Source organism: Haliaeetus leucocephalus, unplaced genomic scaffold, assembly GCF_000737465.1.
Source record: "Haliaeetus leucocephalus isolate CR32 unplaced genomic scaffold, Haliaeetus_leucocephalus-4.0 Scaffold150, whole genome shotgun sequence".
NCBI classification, from domain to species: domain Eukaryota; kingdom Metazoa; phylum Chordata; class Aves; order Accipitriformes; family Accipitridae; genus Haliaeetus; species Haliaeetus leucocephalus.
Window position 1 is genome coordinate 1330079 of NW_010972586.1, and position 19945 is coordinate 1350023.

The window sequence follows — 19945 nt, forward strand, 5'->3', positions numbered from 1 at the left end:
TATCAGTTGAAATAAGGAGAGCTTCCTTCCCCTCATTTCCCCCATCCACATGAAAACATGTGGGTAGGCAGTTGAAAGCAAAGACAACTGTCAACTCTGAAGTAGTCAATATCGACCTTTGGAGACTATTAGTCACTGACTGCAGAAGATGAACATCAGATGGCTGACACTGACTTTGGCCTTCTACTTACACCCTGAAATTTACAGCCCTGTGGTAGGCATAACTGAACACTTTGTGAATCAACTCCTGAAACATGCCAGGATTTTAGTGCATTAGTTTTTAGATTTCAATAAACTGAAAGGTTTGTTAGCTTTAATATGTAATGCTGAAACCTGTAGTTGTTTGTAATTTTCTTCATTATCCGTTTGGTCTTCCTTTCCATGACAACTACTACGAATCATCACTCTTTCCTTCTACAACTAAGCACCACGTTCAGTGGCCCACCTTTTAATCTGCTGTCACACTGCAAGCTGTATGTTTTAATCTGGAACCTGCAGTAAACTGCTACACAATTCCTTGTAAAATTTACTTTCATCAATTTATTGAACACCTTGAAATTCTTAAATTTTTATCACTGTATTCTACTTAGAATAAACTATTTAGAATGAATACTAATAAACAATCTTTAAAGATACAGACTGCAAATACACTAATTTGCATTTTTAACTCTGTAGGTTGCTTTGCAGACACGAACTATGCAAAAGTGCACATTAGTGTATCTTACAAAAGAATCACTACTCATACTATTTTATAAATATTATTTTTGTTTTTAAAAAAAAATCTTGCTCATCAGTGAAAGGCTGAGTAGAAAACTACATGAAAACACTGACATACTTCAGGTATTGAAAAAGTTCTGGAGAAGGACAAAATGTGTTGGAATCTAAATATGGAAACCAGGCCTATTTAAGTACTTAAGCTGCAGTTCAAAACTTAGGCCCTTCTACTCCTCAGTTCTTTTGTCCATGTCAATCTTGTTCACAAATTGCTTATTTGAAGGAAGGATGTTTCCAGAATTTGTTTATATTATCAGAAATGGAAGTCTGCAAGAACAATAATAAAAAAAAAAAAATTCCCTCAAGTTACCAAGACTCACCTTGCCAGCAAGAGGAAGACATTTCTCACCTGTTTCATTTCATCTATTCAACTACAACATGACAGTTAAACTTTTTTATGTTAATTAGCTTCTTTATGCATGAAAGCTTTAGTTTTAAAAAGAGAAAAGTAAACTGGGTAACTGTTTCACAGCTGCTCCGTTACATAAAAATCCACTGAATAAGCTTAGCCAAGCAAGCTGTATTCCAGGATGTTTACAGAGCCCAGAGTCTCAATTACTTTTCACAAGACTTGGTTATATTCTAGATATTAAATGTGTTTCTTTGACAACCAATATTGTTGAAAGTTGTGCATTCGTGATGTATAAGTACAAAGAATTACACCAGTGCTTCATATACTTGGCAGAAAGTATCTCAAATACCTGTTACTTACTTTAATTAATTCTATACTTTCTACAGAAGCCATTCCAAAAAACTGAAAAGATGGGCACAAGAGCCCAACCTCCTACCTTTAAAAAGGGAAACAACTACTACTTTGTCTTATTTTCAGAACTAAAAGCATGCATTTAAGGAAGGTAGCCACCCTGTGAAGGTGTTTCCAGGATGTGGGACTGCTATTGAGATCTTAAAAGCAAGTCAGAAGGCTGCCTCCAAAATCAGGTATCAGATACAAAGGCAAGACAGCTACCCATTAAACAGAATTTTTTCCATTTCCCTTAAAATATGCAAAAGTTTTTTAAATTTTGTCTTATAGTACCCAAATACAGCTCTTATCAAGTGACTGGGATCACCTTTCAGGAATTGTCCAATTCATATTGGACCATATGCTTCTAATAATCTGGGGATCTTATATGCACTGTTCCTCTTACGTATGGAGGCATAACATAGACATAGTTACACCTGCTTTTTTCCCCTACTTAACAGAGAAGTCTGAGGTTGTTTTAGAAATCTGTGTGGAGAAAGAGAGATCGACTCATGCCAAAATCCAGAATGAATGGCAGAATTGGTTTGTGCATCATGAAATTAAATCCTTCAGCTTTGCTTGTGAAGAAACAAAGTAGCAGGATGCAGAGATGGTAGTCAGGTGAAATACAATTCAAAAGTAATTTTAAATTATAAAGTAATGTTTGGCCATGTGAAATCAATACCCTTTTAAAATGTCAACATAGAAAAACATCTTCTTTTCATCATCAGTTAAATGTACCTGCTTAAGTTTTCCTCCTATCTGTTTTGAAGATTTACAGGTTTTGTTTAATTTGAAAAAGCTCCACATTCTTTAACTTGCCTGGAGATGCTGCAAATTTCCCAAGTTTGCTGTCCTGAAGTGGTGTTGAATTATGTTTTGTAAACACAGATCTACATTTGCCATGGAATGCACTAAACAGTAACTGTATATATTCTTTACATTTTCATAGAAAAGGCATATCTGAAGTCAGTTTAGTAGTCAAGAAAGTTAAGACAGGTCCTGCATCCCAATTTATTTTGAGACTAAGGCAGGCACCAAGACAAAAGCAGACATAGGCAGAAACGCCTCATAATAATTAAGTAAACAAATTTTTGCCTATAGAAGAGAGAGTTCAATACTTTTTTTAAAAAAGCATAAAGGCTGAACACATATGCCTAATCATGATCCTTTAAAGGAAATCTATTATGACTTTATTATAAAAAATACATTAAATTGAACTACATTTGAGATGCTGCAGTATGTTCAAAGAAGAGCAATGAAGCTGCTGAGGGGTCTAGAGCACAAGTCTTACGAGGAGCAGCTGAAGGAACTGGGGCTATTTAGCCTGGAGAAAAGGTGGCTGAGGGGAGACCTGATCGCTTTCTACACCTGTAGAGAGGTGGGTGTTGGTCTCTTTTCCCAGGTAACAAGCAATAGGATAAGAGGAAATGGGCTCAAGTTGTGCCAGGGGAGGTTTAGATTGGATAGGAGGAAAAAATTTTTCACCGAAAGGGTTGTCAAGCACTGGACCAGCCTGCCCAGAGAAGTCGTTGAGTGACCATCCCTGGAAGTATTTGAAAGATGTGTAGATGTGGTGCTTAGGGACATGGTTTAGTGGTGGACTTGGCAGTGTTAGGTTAACAGTTGGACTCAATGGTCTTAAAGTTCCTTTCCAAACTAAATGATTCTATAATTCTACGTGTTAACATCATTTTATCAGCTATGGCTGCTAACCACAAGCTACTATGGTCTGATTTTATTGATAAAGCACCTTAGTACTATCTCGAAAATGTGAATGGTTTCTCATTTGCCATAGTAACATGAAGTACCTTTGAACTGTAAGTATTGTGCAACATTTTTTATGACCAATTCAAAGAGCAACCTAATTAGTGACTACCATGCAATGATGAGCAACTCGTTTATACAAATTCAAAGGTGTCAAACCTGTTTTCACTAGAAAACCTCTATATAACTGGAATAAACAAAGACCGCTTTGAGTGTTCACTCACCTTTTTCCAGCTAAATTTACTCATTCAGTAACTTCTCTCTCTATATCCGGTCATTTCTTTAACTCATCATATTTACAACACTAGCATAACCTTTAACTACTCTGACAAAGCCTCATTAACAGTATAAGCATTAAAAAATAAATAAATAAATAGCAGGAAATAAGCATCAAATATAAGCTGCTTTTATTCCAGTGCATGGATCAAAAAACTGGCATGGTAGCATTGAAAACCTTGTTGCTGCAACCTATTCACTTTGGCATCTCTAATAAGCATGCCAACTTCCCACCCACCCCACCCCACCATGGTATACTTCTAATGTGAAGATTTTATAATACAAAAAGATACACCTCATCTTTCTTTTATGGATATCTAACAAAAATAACATAATTATTTGCTGAGACATGACCATGATGATTATTCCCATAAATAGTATTTCCATAAGAGCAAACTATAATTTAGCACAGTACACGAAACTTGCAGTTCTTAATGACTACAGACTGAGAAAAATTACAACTTGAAAACAAGATTATTTCAGACAAATGACAGCTGTTGAAGTCTTGTTTCTCCACTTAAAAAGCACACGTACCTTTTCCTAAATGCGTATTTATACTCATGTATCTAGCTGTTCCTGTAAGGCTCTTGCGTTCTCGATATGGTATGTGCTTCTTTGTTTCTGGATCTATATACTCCTTTGCCAAACCAAAATCTATAATATGAATAATTTGCTGGGTTTTGTTTCCAGGTCGTCCAACCAAGAAGTTCTCTGGTTTTACATCTCTGTATATCAAGTTCTTTGAATGCACATATTCCATACGAGAAATCTTCAGTAAAAGAAAAAAACAACAGAAAGTTTAGTTTAAGCTTCAGGTCGCTACATTAAATTGTGGCAGAAGCTAAATATCTTACATTGACTTCATATTTAGAGGAAATCACCCCTCCTATCACCTTAAAACCAAAGCGCTATTGCTCTTAACAAGGTACCTCCTAGTTAAATCTAATGAAATCTGAGCACATTCCCTAAGCAGATACACCAAATGGTATATTGGAAACTTTCACACTGGACATTAGACATGAATCAGTATATAATAGAAGTTAGCTTCTTCAGGAACAGCTGGCACCAAGTATGTTTTGTGCACATTAGAACTATAATCAGAAATTATGTCATCAAGCAGCAAAGTTCCATGTAGATTTATTACATATTAAAGGTAAACGAAAGAAGCCCTGAAAATTCACCACTATGCATATAACCTCCATCCTAGCTGGATCACTTTCTACCAAAATTTATATATTCAGAAAGGAACAGCAAGTATTAAAGAAAGATGACCTTTGGATCAGTGATGACTTGAGCATTGTCATTTTGGCTGCAAATAAGCTGATTATGTCTATTATGTCTATAGTTGCAGGCCTGTTATACAATTACTGTCCTGTTTTAAACAGCTATTTTTACCCTTCTTGGGTAAAAATATCACTACCTATTTAGGGAAGTGGAAATTCAGTATTATTAATATTTCATAAGGACTTATTTAAAACACATTGTATCAAGGTAAACATGCAAAGCCTTATTTCTCTTTCTCCTCCCACTTCTACTCACCCTCAGGTGGGAACCAAATCAGGAAATCTTCAAAAAAAGGGAAAAATTCTTCATTGAACAATTTTGTACTATTTTAGTATTTCTGAAAGGGTTTGAGGGATTTTTTTGTTTATTTGTTTGCTTTCTTTCCAAGAATGCCCAGGAAAAATATTTATGCTATATAGTAGTCCCATCATCCAGCTGCTTTCATGGATTGAAATTATTTTTGTTTCATGAAGGTTTTCTTTTTAATTCAGTATGTCATACTAAAAATTCATGATTTCAGGTTGTGATTATGAGAACTCAGAAGACACAATGAAGCTACGTTCATGCAATGATTCTTGAAAAACTAGAACAAAGTAAATTAAAGTGACATATAACAGTCTTCCTGCTAAAACTGTATCACAGGCTCTTTAGAAACCACCATCACCAATTCAAAACATGCGAAGTACAAATCTCTTAAGTGAAATAAGTATTTAATCCATTGAAGACTGACTTAGTTATTCAAATGAACACTCAAATTAACATCTATTCTACTTACCAACTGTATGGCTAGCATAAGAACGGTTTTAAGAGAAAATGTCCTACCACACAAGTCAAATAAATCTTCCAGACTAGGTCCAAGTAGCTCTAGCACCATGGCATTATATTTGCCACATGGGCCAAAATAGTAAACCTGAGGTATTCCATCTGTAAAATGAAGACACAAAGTAATTACAAGAGGTTAAATAAGAATAATGAACATACCAGTAAAATTCCTACCTGATTTCAAATTGATCTGAAGTTAAAAATACATTTCTCACACAACAGCAACAATAAAACCTTGCAAGAACTACAGGTAAAAGATACAACGGGAGTAATGAAGGTAGTACCAGTTTCATTAAATATTTTATGAATATTACATTCTTGACTTGTGAAAGATCTAAAGTTTTTTTATAAAAAATAAAAATCAGAACCTATCTGTTCAGTTTTGTAACTGTAAATTGAAACAGGATTTTAAGAATGTATGAAAACAGGGTTAAATAAGGTCCTTTTAAAAAAAACACAAATTAAAATTTGTAAATTAAGGCTATGACAAACCTATATTCAGAAATAAAACCACCTTACTATCTCTAGAAATCATTTAAAAATCCAAAGGAGGCTAACAAATCCTCAAGTTTAATGAGACATTAAGTTTTAGATGCATCATCAAAATAAATACATGACAAATTGTTATCATCATCACCTGTTAGTATTATTTTTTTTCCCAAATACAAGCATTTTCTACTTATATTTGCACTGGAAGGCTTCTCCTATCTTCTCTTCCTCCATTATTTTTAGTTTCTGTTTAGATAGTACATAAAAGAAAATATTTTTCTTAAATGTGTGTTAGCCCATTAAAAATCTAAACACCACACAGTGGAAATTTGGGGGGGGTTAAACTAATTTCTAGTAGAATGTGTGGTAGACTGAGATTTATTAATTCAAACTATGTGTAGGAGAGGGGGTTTTTTTAATGTAATCATAAGAACAGATGACAAAGGGAACTTTCAGAAGTCTCAAGGGCAACCTATGCCAAAGATTCACCCTGATTTCACTTCTAATGTATCACACCAGACACCACTCAACTTCTTAAATTCTTTAAAAATTGATGTCCAGAAAGAATCCACTAAATTCTATTCTGTCAAATCATTACAATTATTTAAAAGAATATCTTTGAATAAAACACAACTTCACATTTAAATTTTTATACTAACACACAAAAATTTTAAGCTTTAGTTGTATAATTTTTTTTTTTTACTTAGAAAATTATTAAAATAAAAATTAAGTTCAGAACAAAACATACATCATTTCCAAACACAACATACAGGCACAAAAATATCCCACTGTATGTTCAGTTAACAATCTCTTAAATACTTTGTAAACAGGTGTAAAATACATCTACCTTGGAGGACAAAAGACAAATTTAGTGTTAAAGCAACATTTGTTTTCAAATCTTGCATGGAGTCTAAAATTATTTCTAAGTCTAAGATTTTTCCTGGTGCAAAATATCAGCGTTATATTCTCCAACACAAAACACTTGAAGAATATGTTAATTTGAGGTTCATAAAAACTATAAAAAACAAAGACTGTACTACTGTGTTGAAACATTGATTTTTGTGAGTTTTCTATGGCAGAATCCAGAAACCCTGGCAGGAACACATACTTACAGTACACGTTTCCTCAGATAGCTCGTGATAGCAAGGCCATTAAAGTCTTGAAAACTAGGGCTAACAGTCACATGCATTGCACTGAGAAGATTCCCTTACTATCTAGTCTGTTACGGGAATCACTGAACAAAGGTCTCCTCATGTGCAGCTCCTTAGACCAGCGAAACTACCTGTTACCTGTAAAAATTACTTCTATTCTTTTCCCTGAACAGAAGCAAAATAAGCACGTCCATATAAAAAGGCTTCTCCTGGCACAGCAGGAGAACCAGTTAAATGTGTTTAACAAATCAGTTAAAGGTATCTAAACCTTTAGCAGAGACATATCCAACTTTCAGTTTAAGTTAGCAGTGCACGTAAGATCATCTGCTTCATTACAAAGTGCTTCCTGAAAGAATATTTGACAAAATAAATGCAGACATCAAAAGATCAGAAATGTTCTTTAATGTTCTCAAGCAGTGCATTTACAACTATGCTAGTAACAACGCCATGTTCTATCTTCATGTTCATATATACTCATATTCTTCACCAACACAATGAACACCACATATATTCCAAAAACCAATATGAAAATATCCTGCACTTCTGGACTTTATGGCTTGATATAAACACCTGCCTTAAAAAGCCAAGCAACCCAGAAATTTGAAAACAGCGGTATTTAAAGCCTTATGATCCAATTTTACTTTCACCTTTACATATGCATTGTGTGACTATATAATTAAAAATAACTTGTTATCATTGCCTCTATTCATCTTGCACTTCTTCATATGCACAGAACCTCTTCCTCATTCAGCAGAATGAATTTTGTTCACTTAAGGAAGCTAGTTATTCTGGATTTTTTTTGCTCTTCAGTATGTGTCCTCTGTGTCTCATTTACTCTAAATATTCAATACTCTGAAAACGTATTTTTGCTTTCATGTGAGCTTTTTCTATGGTGTCCATTGTTACAAGACTGTACTATGATTTTGCCTGCCATCTCTGCAGATCAAATGTAAGTTTAAAAATGAAAACAACCCTAACTCTGGGTGTTTTTTTGAGGTACATCAAGTCTCAAGTTTTTCATACCTTACTACAGTGCTACTTACACTCAGGGCAAGAGATTTGTCATTTTGTCCGCTACAGCTTTGGGTAAAACTTACTGGTTTAGCAAAACTAAAAGCAAATGAATGCAGCATTTTAAAGATCATTTTCACTAATCTCTTTTCCTACAAGTGAGAATAATGACAATATAACCCCTAAAAATCCAGTTTAACTGTCCAATTTTCTGAAGACTAGAGTTTCCATTGATTTTTAAATATGTATAATGATACCCATATCTATACTAATATACTTAACATGCATGATCATACCCATTTCAGAAAGACTTCACAAGAGTACCTTATTGCTACTAATGAAGGAGCATAGACCACATTGCACACTACATGAGAACATGGTACAAGATAGTGGGTTTAGTTTCAAGAAGATCATCCCTAATTATCAGAAAATGGATCAGAAAAGGTACTTGTACACATAAGTGGATATCATAACTCTACAGTTCAAGTTTTCTGACTCCACTTTCTGGTATGGTGGAATTATACATGGAAATGTGGATGTACCTGCAGCAGCAAATTAAGTTATCCAACAGATGTACAGAAGCGTAAGTCCCCCCCCAAAAAAACAAAACCAAAACCAAACCACCTGAGCATACAAAGAGAAAGAAAAGCACAGGGAATTTGGAAGAAAGAGCACCACTTGTAATGGCCCGAGACACATTCTGAGAATCTCTGTTCTTTCAATTGCACATTTAAAAACATTAACTCCAAAATATTCTCAAGAGAAGTTAGTCTCCTCTATTACCACTGCATCTGCTCTGTGTTTCTTTGTAACATTTTAAAACATCAAAAGCCCTTCAAAAATACAGAAGTCAGAAGACTTTTGGGCTTTGTCTAGGTTTATAGGACTTGTTTGCATGACTACATGCTAGTAAAAGAGGAAACATCTGTAGAAAGGAATTTGTGACATTGTCAGATTTGTAGGCAGAGTTGCCAATTTCAGAAGTGTGTTTATAGGAGATGTCAAAAACACCCTTTAACATTTTAATCTACCACATCATACCATGAAAGCACCACAGCAACTCCTGTTAAGTATACATCCAGGGCAGGATGTTAGTGTTTCACCTGTGATCAATTTCATTTTATTTAACATGGCAAGAACAGTACTTATTCTACCCACAACACTTCATCTTCTGATAGGATGAAAACTTTGGAATACCCTAAAACTGTTTAACATGCTGTTACTAACTTCTGCAAGGCAGATATGGAGTATTACATCTAAAGTTCTCCCTGTTTATGGAAACATTTCATATTAACAGCTCAAAGTACTAGAAGTTTGGGGGGGTTACTTTGGTTTTTTAAACAAAATAGTCTTGCTGGTTTTGCTTAAAAACAATAACCTAACATCATTCTGTTATTTGCACTATTTCTTCATGTCTCTGGATGTCCAGAAGAAAAGTCAGAAAGTAACATGTTACTAATAAGAGAGTATCCGAGTTTTTTTCCCCACAGTAGACATATAATGTAAGCTCTTTTATAAATATCTGTAAGAAAAAATGGTTAAGTTAGAAAAAAAAACAACCTTTCATTTCTAGAAAATGAAGAATTCACCCTTTTGTTGACAGGATATTCCAATACTTACTACCAATTAAGAGTGTGTATTTTGTTTACATTTTTAATTAGTTTGGCTTCAACAACTGAAGCCCTTTGGTGTAAGAATTTAAGAAGGAAATACTAGGAACTTAAGACACATCCCAGTTTTCTTTCTGTGAAATTAAAGTCAGTGTTCTAAATATCTTGCTCAACAATTACTTTGATTACTATTCAACCCTTTCTATTAGAGCTTTATGGATCTTCTGCCCCATTCTCAAAAATTCTTTTTAAAAAAGAAGTACACATACCCCTTCCAAATTATGTGCAGAATTCAATGATTGTCACACTAATACCCCTATAAAGCTACAAGTAACTTCCTGTTCTTCTGCCAATGAAGAAACTTACCTGTGGCCAAAAAACAGTAACACATACTCCCACTAAATTAACACTAAACCATCTAATTCCTTTCTATGTTTACAACTTTGAATACAGTATCCTTATTTTCTGATATGAGTCACATTTGCTTATCACTAGATGTTTATACTTGCTAACAAGTAAAAAACTTTCACTTGAGTGGAATCAATTTACTAAAGCCATCTACAATGCTTGATGTGACTGCCCTGTCATAAACTTGCAAATCCATTTTAAACCAATATGACTTTCAATCCCATTTTACTCAAGACAAAGAACAAGAAAGTCTTGACTTAGAAATTCACTACTTGACTACTGCTTGGATTCCAGTTTCTTTTTCTATAAAAGTTAATTTTCATTAGCCACCTAAAACATTGCTGCTGTACACCAGTGGTCTCCAAAATAGAGTGCAGACACCCAAAAAGTATGCAAGACTATCCACTGGAGTGCTGAAAAACACCCATGCGAACTTACATTCATTTTTTATCTAAAAATAAGAAATGAAGCTTTGCTAACATTAAACGTACAGCTTGACACTAGAGCCCTCACTCCATCAGATGGTTGTGTCACATATGGTACGCACAGGAGAGATCCTGGCAGAAGAGTGGGAATACAGAGATGACAGCAGTGCTCACTCACTTTTGGCTTATTGCAGTTTATGTGTGCCTAGTCAAGTGGATTTATGGATTATATTGTTTAGTTTTCACTAAACTACCCCTCACAAAATGGACAAGCCGCTTAAAACAATTCCTACAAAGAAACCACACACTGAAGATAATGCTACTAACGCTAGTACAGGCAAACAAGAAAACAGCAGAGCTGACACTTCTACTCCCTGTACAACCTTTTTTTCAAGAAGAATTTCTTGAAAAGCTAACTACAGAAGACTACCACCTTATGATTATCAGATGAAGAAAACTGCATTAAGTATTCTGTATAAATCATCATGTTGTGATAAAAATCGTGCATCATCAAAATACCAAAATCAAAAATCTCATCAAAACATGAAGTAAGGGGCACATATCCTCCAGTTAGTCATTTTTTCCATAACTGTATACATTGCAATCCCTCCAATATGTTACTATTAGTAAGTCAGACTTACACTTCGCTTTATACTCAGAGAGTAGAAAAGGAAAACAAGTGTTGTTTTCTTTTCTCCTGTTCCCCGTTTCTTGGCACTGAATAATGAGTTATTGAATAGAACCACCTCTGTCATCATGACTGGTTTATCACTCAAATGCTTTAGTTCACCATGTTTAGGTACATGGTGTCCAGAAAGTTTTTAAAGCTGACAGGTTTGACTTCCTCTATAATGACGACAAGATAAAAACATTTGAATAAAGAAAACATTATTAGTAGATTACAACTGTATCTGTCAAACATCTTTAAAATAAATAAAAATCACGCAGAAGTTATTTCCAGTTCATGACCATTACGACCTTGGCTGCTATCTTTTTCAAGAACTTCAGCATCAAACCTGATTTAAGCCTGAAGCTACATGCTGTTCACTGCAATTATCTAATGCAATATACATAATGATTAGCATGAACACAGATCCATATCTTAAAGCAAAAATTCCAGCTACTTACTTTAACACAGATACTACACAGTAGTCTCAATTATTGCATGTGTGTGTCCTCATTCAGAAAAAAAAAATTAACTTGATAAACAAGCAGCAGAGACTGACTGTCAAAGAAATATGTAACACAAACATCTACTGCAATACCATTTGTACTTAACCTTGTGTTCCCAATCTACCACTGACTTAATTTTGAGTAGTATCTTGGCAAAATATCTCTATGAAGTGCAACCTAAATTTGTAAAGCTATTAAGCAAGCAAGATGCTTTTCAGTGCTTTTCAGTTTCTTGTAATATTAGTTTCCTTTTAAAGTCTCCTCTAAGCCAGTGAGGAAACCCACCTACTGATGTGATCTGCATTATATCTTATTGCTTAAATTATCTGTTAAAGCGGATCCATAAACACCAGTAAAATATACAAGATTTTCTGTATTCAGTCTCCTATACCCTACTGCCTTTTATCTGTAGTTTTAATTTTCATATGTGGCATTTCATTGGACACAAACAACATACCCTAAACTGAGTAGATGGAAGATTTGCAGTAACAGCCATCTTCCATGGCAGCTTCGTGCTGGTATTCTGTCAAGGATGCAATCCAACAACCTGCCACAAACACAAGTACTCCCTACTAAGACTACAGAATGTGGCCTGAATCCTCTGACAGTAAGCGATTACAAAATCCAGAATAGCGCCACGTATGGTTTTTGACTCAAATCAAACCATGCATACACAAAACCATGCATACACAAAATGCCATACAATCTCCAGAAATGTAGCTCTTTATGGCTACTGAAACCATGATCATCCAAGCGCTGTAAAACTCTAAACATGGAATGAGATACTATATAAGCAATATGACTTCAGCACTGCTAAAATGCCACATTGGAGGCACACACTACAACACTTAGACTACATTTCTTATTTATAAATACAAGAATACGTTTAAAAATATAAGAAACAGTAAGATTTTTCCATTAAAATAGATCTAATATAACTAGTTATTTACATTACTAAAACAGAATCAGACATGCATTTTTATTGTAAGCTTTATTAAATCAAATAGCCATTTATCCAACATTCACAATGTTCTGCAAGCCATACCATCAAACCTCCTTCACTATTACAGCTATTACATTTTACACAAAAAACACTGATTAATCTCTGAAATCTGTGTGATGTCACATTCCAAAATCAGTACAAGTTTTTGTATACCACCAGGCTTCCTGTAGTCAGTAATCATTGTTTCTCAGAAACATTAACATGTGCACCTATAAGTTACATTTAAATTTATGCAGCTGCCATTCTTACCTGATCTCTTGCACTTATTCTAGGGAAAAAAAAAATCACTTTAAATATAAATTGAGAGAATTCTGTACATTTACTTAAGCCAAATGCTAGAACAGACTAGCATAAAACAAGGAAAACTGCCAGCAACATTTCCTGTAGTTTTTGTTGGACTATACTTAAAATAATAAGTTTGTAATTATCATCATCATTCACTCACTTAAATGTAAATATTAGCATATTCACATTAATAATTGAGCAGCTCAACCTTCCTGTTAAAGTATATCAGCAGCAACAGAACTCAAAACGGAGTCAGCTTTTTCACCAAACTCACAACACCACCATAGCAGTCATCAATACACAGATTAACAGTGCATATGAACAGATACCTTTTCAGTCAAGAGATTCATTATTTGATTTGGTTTAAGTGCTTTTAAAATAAATTTTTACATTAAGCACAGAGCATGATTTTCTAAGTTCACCTGCCCCGTATTTTTATTATTTAATATAGATTGAAAAACACTTCAACTAACTGCTTATTGTTTATTCTCCTGTCAAAGTAGTACAAAAGTAATCTAGTACAGCATTACTAAAAAAATTTAAAAAAAAAATCAGTTTTCAGTTTAAGACCAAATTCTCAGCTACCTAGCTAAGAGTGTAGCTCAAAGAAACATTCATGTGAAGTTACTAAAACAATTCACTTTGCATTTATACTGAATGACTGTTAGCAAGATATATGGACTGGTTATGAAGTGAGACAACTCAAAAGACACACACATAACTCATAAAACATTATTTACATATGTAAAACTAAGAACTACTTAGATACTTCCTCATGATATGGTAGAATATCAACCTAGTAAATAAACTACAATCTACCAATTGAGAAAGGAATTAAGAGATCATAATGAAGCAATGATAATTTTGTCTTGGGAGGAGTTAGAGGAGAGCACAGATGCTGATACACTGTCATGAAGCCATGCTGTGCTGCATTTTCTTCCACAGGCTGGTGGAAGGCAGGGTGTCTATTGCTCAGGGGATGAACCAGTGAAATGATCTCAATAGCAATCAGAAATCCCATTGTCTTCTCCAATATAAAAGTAGTATTTTTAGTGGATCACAGCAAAAGATTTAAAAAAAAATGCCTATCACTATCTTAAATACAAAAGATAGCCTCCCTTTCAGTGCCAGTATCTGCCTCATGTGTTCTATATCCTGAATACAGTTGTATAAAAAAATAGAAAATATGTCATTCAACATTCAAATCTGATATACACACTGAAGCTGATCTGAACTGAAATTAGATGAAGAATCACATTTTCATTACCATAAATATTTTTGTCTTTATCTACAGGGAAAATCACTGAACACTGAAGTACTGAACTTCATTCTTGGCCTCCAGCCCATCAAACACCTTTTCAAGACAGAATACAAAGAATAAACTATTAACAGCAATGTCTACCCTACCAGTCAACCTTAAACTGTGTATAATGTACCTTGTAATAAAGCGATCAATCTCAAGCCTTAAGGCAATCTGCACCAAAAAAAATCAGAAATTCAGAGTATTTCAAATTGACTTTGCTACATTCTCAAACCAAAACACAATCATCAATCTGGAGAATCCCGACATGCTCAAAATGCTAAACTAAATATTCCGCTGAGCTTGACTACCAAAATGGTGAGTAGATGCCACTCCTCTACAACAGCAGCTGACCACCATGCACAAATGCTTAGTACTTCCCTGGCTGCAACTTCTCAAGATTACATACAGACTTGTTCTTACACTAACAGTGTTTACTATCCAATACATACACAAGTGATCTGGTAACACTTCTGTATCTTCCAAAATCACATTGTCCCAGCACTGCAATCTTCTTCAACCATTAACCGAGTGGTAACGTTTTCATTACCACTGTCCAAGTAGTATGATTCTCTTATGTCTAAGGTAGGCTCTCATGATCTCAAAATTGAAAAATATATTTTTAGATAGCAATGCAAAGTGCATTTACCACATGACTGTTAGTACCAAACCATGAAAGATATTCTCATGTACAGAATGCAATACTTCGCATTCATTTCACACTGGCCATAACCTTTTAAAATAAAACACCTTTTTCCACAGTATACAAATAGGTATCTTGCACATGCACTGGCCACCCTGTAAGAAAATATTTGACTGCCAGTTTTAAGAGTGGAAGTGTTAGCTAGACTTCAGCTCAAAGAATAGAAGTACGAAAGTTAAGAAAAATAAAACACCGTTAACAATACTGAGCATCTGCTTTCTCTGAAACATTAATACAGCAGTTTCAGAAGTAGGATAATCCACAGCTGAACAGATCTTTGTCTCTTTCAAAAATGACGTCAAATGAAAAACTAAAATTTAACAATGGATACCCCTTGTTGCTGTAGACAGGTACTATAGTAACAATCTGTTCTTGGTAAAACAGCAGCATTGCAGACACAAGCTCTACTAAGGCAGGTTGAGCAGCAGGAGCCATGCCGTTCTTTTGTTCCACCTGTCAGATGGGTAAATATAAAAGTCCTCATTCACTTGTAAAGACTCTCAGACAATAAAAGTTTTCATGCTCTTCAACACATAACAATACTTAACCTCTTTCACATGCACACAGATTCCTCATTGCAAAAGGGAACTGACCCATACTGTAAATACCTGTCAAAGAAATAAAGCATTTTAAAAGTTTTCACCAATAAGGTTTTTAAATAGAAGAAATCCTACATTAAAAAACTTCTCACCTTTACTGCTCAATACTCAAATTGAGCCAGCATTTACTGATTTCCCCCCCCCTCAGTCCCTCCCAGTAGGAAAGAACACTGAATTCAGGTACAGTTATATTATGGGCATAGCACATGAAATATATCTACAGCTTGTCTTCTTATCATGAGGAGAAAGATTGATAGTAAAAAAGATGAATACAAAAATCAATTAAAAAAACCCTAAACTTTTTCTATTCATTCCAAGTCAGTGTAATTTCAGGTAAGAATTCAGCTACAGTTTTATTTGTAGTACTGAACTTATAATGATGTATCAGGTTTTCTTATCTTTCATACTTGGATATTAAGAAAATACACTTTTACTAGAATTTTATTAGGATTAAAGGTATTTTAAATTCCATCTGTAGATTACTCACTCAGTTGACTAGAAATTTCTGCATACTGACTAAATGATCGCGAACTTCATGAGGAGAGATGCCCACAGTTACTGAATGACATGAAGATTATGCAGAAAAGAGACAGCAATTTTCATAAAAACCTCTATTGGTATATAAAACTTAAATGAAAACTAAACAATGATGTGACTATAATAAGCCACTTAAACTAATTTAAGAACTATTTTTAATAAGTTTTAGATCCATGCCCCTGAATAATTAAAAATCTTTCAAAAAAGCCCAGAAATACATAACATGTTTCCTGTTTAAGAAAGATTCCTGACATTTTTTCCTGGCAAACACCTACATGCTATTGCACATTCACAGGCATGTTCAGAAAAAGCATATTATAAAGTTACAGATTATAACCCTTTTTTATGAGCAGATTCTCTCCAAAGGAATACAGTTGTGAAATGTTAATGTTTTTTCACGCAAGTCAAAAGCACTTTTTATTAAATACAAAGAATGAATACTCTCAGTTCAAAAGTCCTGTGTATAAAAACCACACATCTATCATATTTCATGTCTATTTTTCCCTTGTTCTTTCACAGAGCAGTGCAGTAAAAGACCCCCCAATTTTTTTTCACTCAAGCATGTCTTCCATCTTCATGGCATTCAAGACACAGAATAGCAAGACTCTTACCACAGAAATTAATCATAATAAAAAAAAATTTGAGTCACAAGGTCATTAGAAAAGAAAGAAAAGGGATATTGTAAGTAGACTCGTAGTAGACAAATACTGGCTGGACATAAGGTAATACCAAGAAAACATACAATTTCAAAATGCTACTCCATCCACCAAGGGCACTTACAAGGTCAGAGGAAGCACTAAGATGCTCTGTTAAAAAGGGTCAGAAGGTAAGATAATCTGTCACACAGTAACATTTTCTTTACTTGCTTTCAGGAAGCTATTTTAGGAAAACAACCTCATTTTTTTCCAAAACAAGTCATGCATATGTTAATGCCTCTCCCTCCTCCCCATGCCACCCCCAAATAAACTGGGATTTAACAAGTACTACAGGTATTTTATCCCTTAACCTTCAGGTTATTTCACACTAAGCATGAGTCTGTAGCATAACCTATGGAATTAATGGTTCTTACTTGTGGAAAATGAAGTTTTGTTTATAGAAAATAATGGCTCTGTTTACAAGATTGGGAAAGAAAGGGAGTACTATTCCTTTTTCACCAGTTGATTCTGAAACCATTTTTTAGTCATCACTTTCTATTAATACACATGTATGCATGAGAACAAGTGAAACAGCTATTTAATACAATTAAATGCAAAATAAGCAGTCCACACTCACATATAAAGCTATCAGCCAAATTACAATAAGCTTTGCGTGAATAAACAAAAACAGCTGCGGAAAAGACTACTTCATCATGATCAAGAAAGCCTGCAAATGTGGATTTTTAGAAGCTTAGAAGCCAGCAAGCTCTAGACAATGGGAACTGCTAGTTGTCCTAGTTTCACCTGGGATAGAGTTAATTTTCTTTCTGGTACCTGGTATAGTGTTATGTTTTGGATTTAGTGTGAGAAGAATGTTGATAATACAAGGATGTTTTCAGCTGTTGCTAAGTCAAGGATTTTTCAGCTTCTCATGCCCAACCAGCAAGAAGGCTGGAGGGGCACAAGAAGTTGGGAGGGGACACAGCCAGGACAGCTGACCCAAACTGGCCAAAGGTATGTTCCATACCATGTGACATCATGCCTAGTATAGAAACTGGGAGGAGCTGGCCTAGGGGGATCACTGCTCAGGAACTAACTCGGCATCAGTTGGCGAGTGGTAAGCAATTGCACTGTGCATCACTTGTTGAGTATATTCTAATCCTTTTATTATTATTTTAATTTTATTGTTATTGTTATAATTTTCTTTCTTTCTGTTCTACTAAACTGTTCTTATCTCAACCCATGGGTTTTACTCCCCACCCCCAATTCTCTCCCCCATCCCACTGGGTGAGAGTGAAGTGAGTGAGCAGCTGCATCATGCTTAGTTGCTGGCTGGGGTTAAACCACAACACTACTACAGCAACTACTTATCAGAGAAACCTCCTATCTGCTCACAATTACTATACTCCAATTTTTTTCCAGCAAAACCAGCTATTTTTAGACCTCCTGCAACGGACTCTTCTGCCACTTGCACAATGAAGATACATTTCCTTCAATTTACTCTCTCTCTGACAGAAGTAAAACCACTGCCCATAAAGCAACACTATCTATATGGATAGATCTGGCATAAGATTTTTAGTATTTCCTGTTCTATGTAGGAGGTCAGCTGCTTTCTGAATTTATCACTTGGTCCATCAACTTTCTACCTCTATGTTTTCCAACTGTTCATGTGACAAAATTTCCTAAATCTGCACTTGACAGTAAACACCTAAGCCAGAAAAAAAAATTAGTGAAGTAAAACAAACTGCATCCAATTACATGAGGACAGAAATTATATAATTCTTCAACTTCCTTCCTAAAAGAATCTTAGGCTGCATAACTTCCTGGGCTCAAGGACCCAGCATTTTTTTTTAACTTCTAAGAAGATGGCAGCATATTACTTTCTTCATGATGAGTCTTTACCACAAAACCCATTAAAATGAGTCTCAAGTGGGGTACCTAACAAAGTCAGACAAGACTCAGAAAAGAACTTGCAGGGTTCTACACCTGCTAGGGAAGGCTTTCACTCGAATAGAAGTAGGTTACTTCAGAAACAGAGGAGGTCTATAACAAGCTTCTTCAAAAATACTGCAGGTGGATAGTACCTCATCAGGTTTATCTTCTTGTTTTCATCCCAAAGGTCTCCTCACCTTCATGCAAAGAGTCAGAGAGATCATCCTCCTTTACAGTACTTCAATAAGGCAACAGAGAAAGCAATAAAGTTGCAACCAACAAACTGGGTTACAAAGGCTGAATGATATCTGAAGTAAAGTAGATTAACTTTGACTTGCCTACATTCTTACATTAAACACAGTCCCCCAATCTTATTCAGTAAACAAAAAGGTAAACAAAATTCCATTTGCCAAGACATTTTTCCCAAGAAACATTCCCATAAGGGTTCCTACCTCTGAGAAGCATTGTCTCTTTTCTGCAGACTGATCTAGTAATTACAGTTTTATTCTTACTTCCACTACACAGCTCCTTTGCAATTTTAGATTGTTATACCTTGTTTTTCACAGCTGGGTGCTGTCCCTAACTTGTGGGTTGCCTCTCATTAGTTAAGCAATTAAGATCTGTTTTGCACTTATCAGCTATTTCACAATGCTAGTCTAGTGTATGCTGACAATTTACAACTACTTACAAAAAAACAGACATTATACCCTGATGACTTTCTCCACTTAGCAAGCATGTACAACTCAACATTTTGACTAGACATTCTGCAACTTAATTTTCCACCTATGAACAGGAACAGACAATGTCATGTCTTGCGAAGAGTTATCTCTGAAGATTCCTGGTTACAGAGCATTCATACTACAGCATCAAAAAATAGTTCTGTATTAACTGAAAGTATTAGAAAGTATGTTTCCCTAGAGAGGGTCTTTAAAGAAGAGTACACAATTTTGAAAGCTACCTAACTAGAGAAACGCTATCCAGTCTGTGCACCAATGAACATATGATCCTGAATTTTTGGA

At 34.9% G+C, this 19945-nt stretch overlaps 1 protein-coding gene across 4 annotated transcripts in view; it reads right to left on the reverse strand.

Annotated features, from left to right (window-relative positions):
* Positions 1-19945, reverse strand: part of CSNK1G3 (casein kinase 1, gamma 3) — a 61343-nt gene that overhangs the window by 28512 nt on the left and 12886 nt on the right. For all 4 annotated transcript variants that reach the window (XM_010561686.1, XM_010561685.1, XM_010561684.1 and 1 more), the window contains exons 4-5: positions 5619-5767; positions 4094-4328 (exon numbers count right to left, since the gene is read on the reverse strand). In XM_010561686.1, the coding sequence (XP_010559988.1) occupies positions 4094-4328; positions 5619-5767 (384 nt within the window). The remainder of the gene's footprint in view (positions 1-4093; positions 4329-5618; positions 5768-19945) is intronic.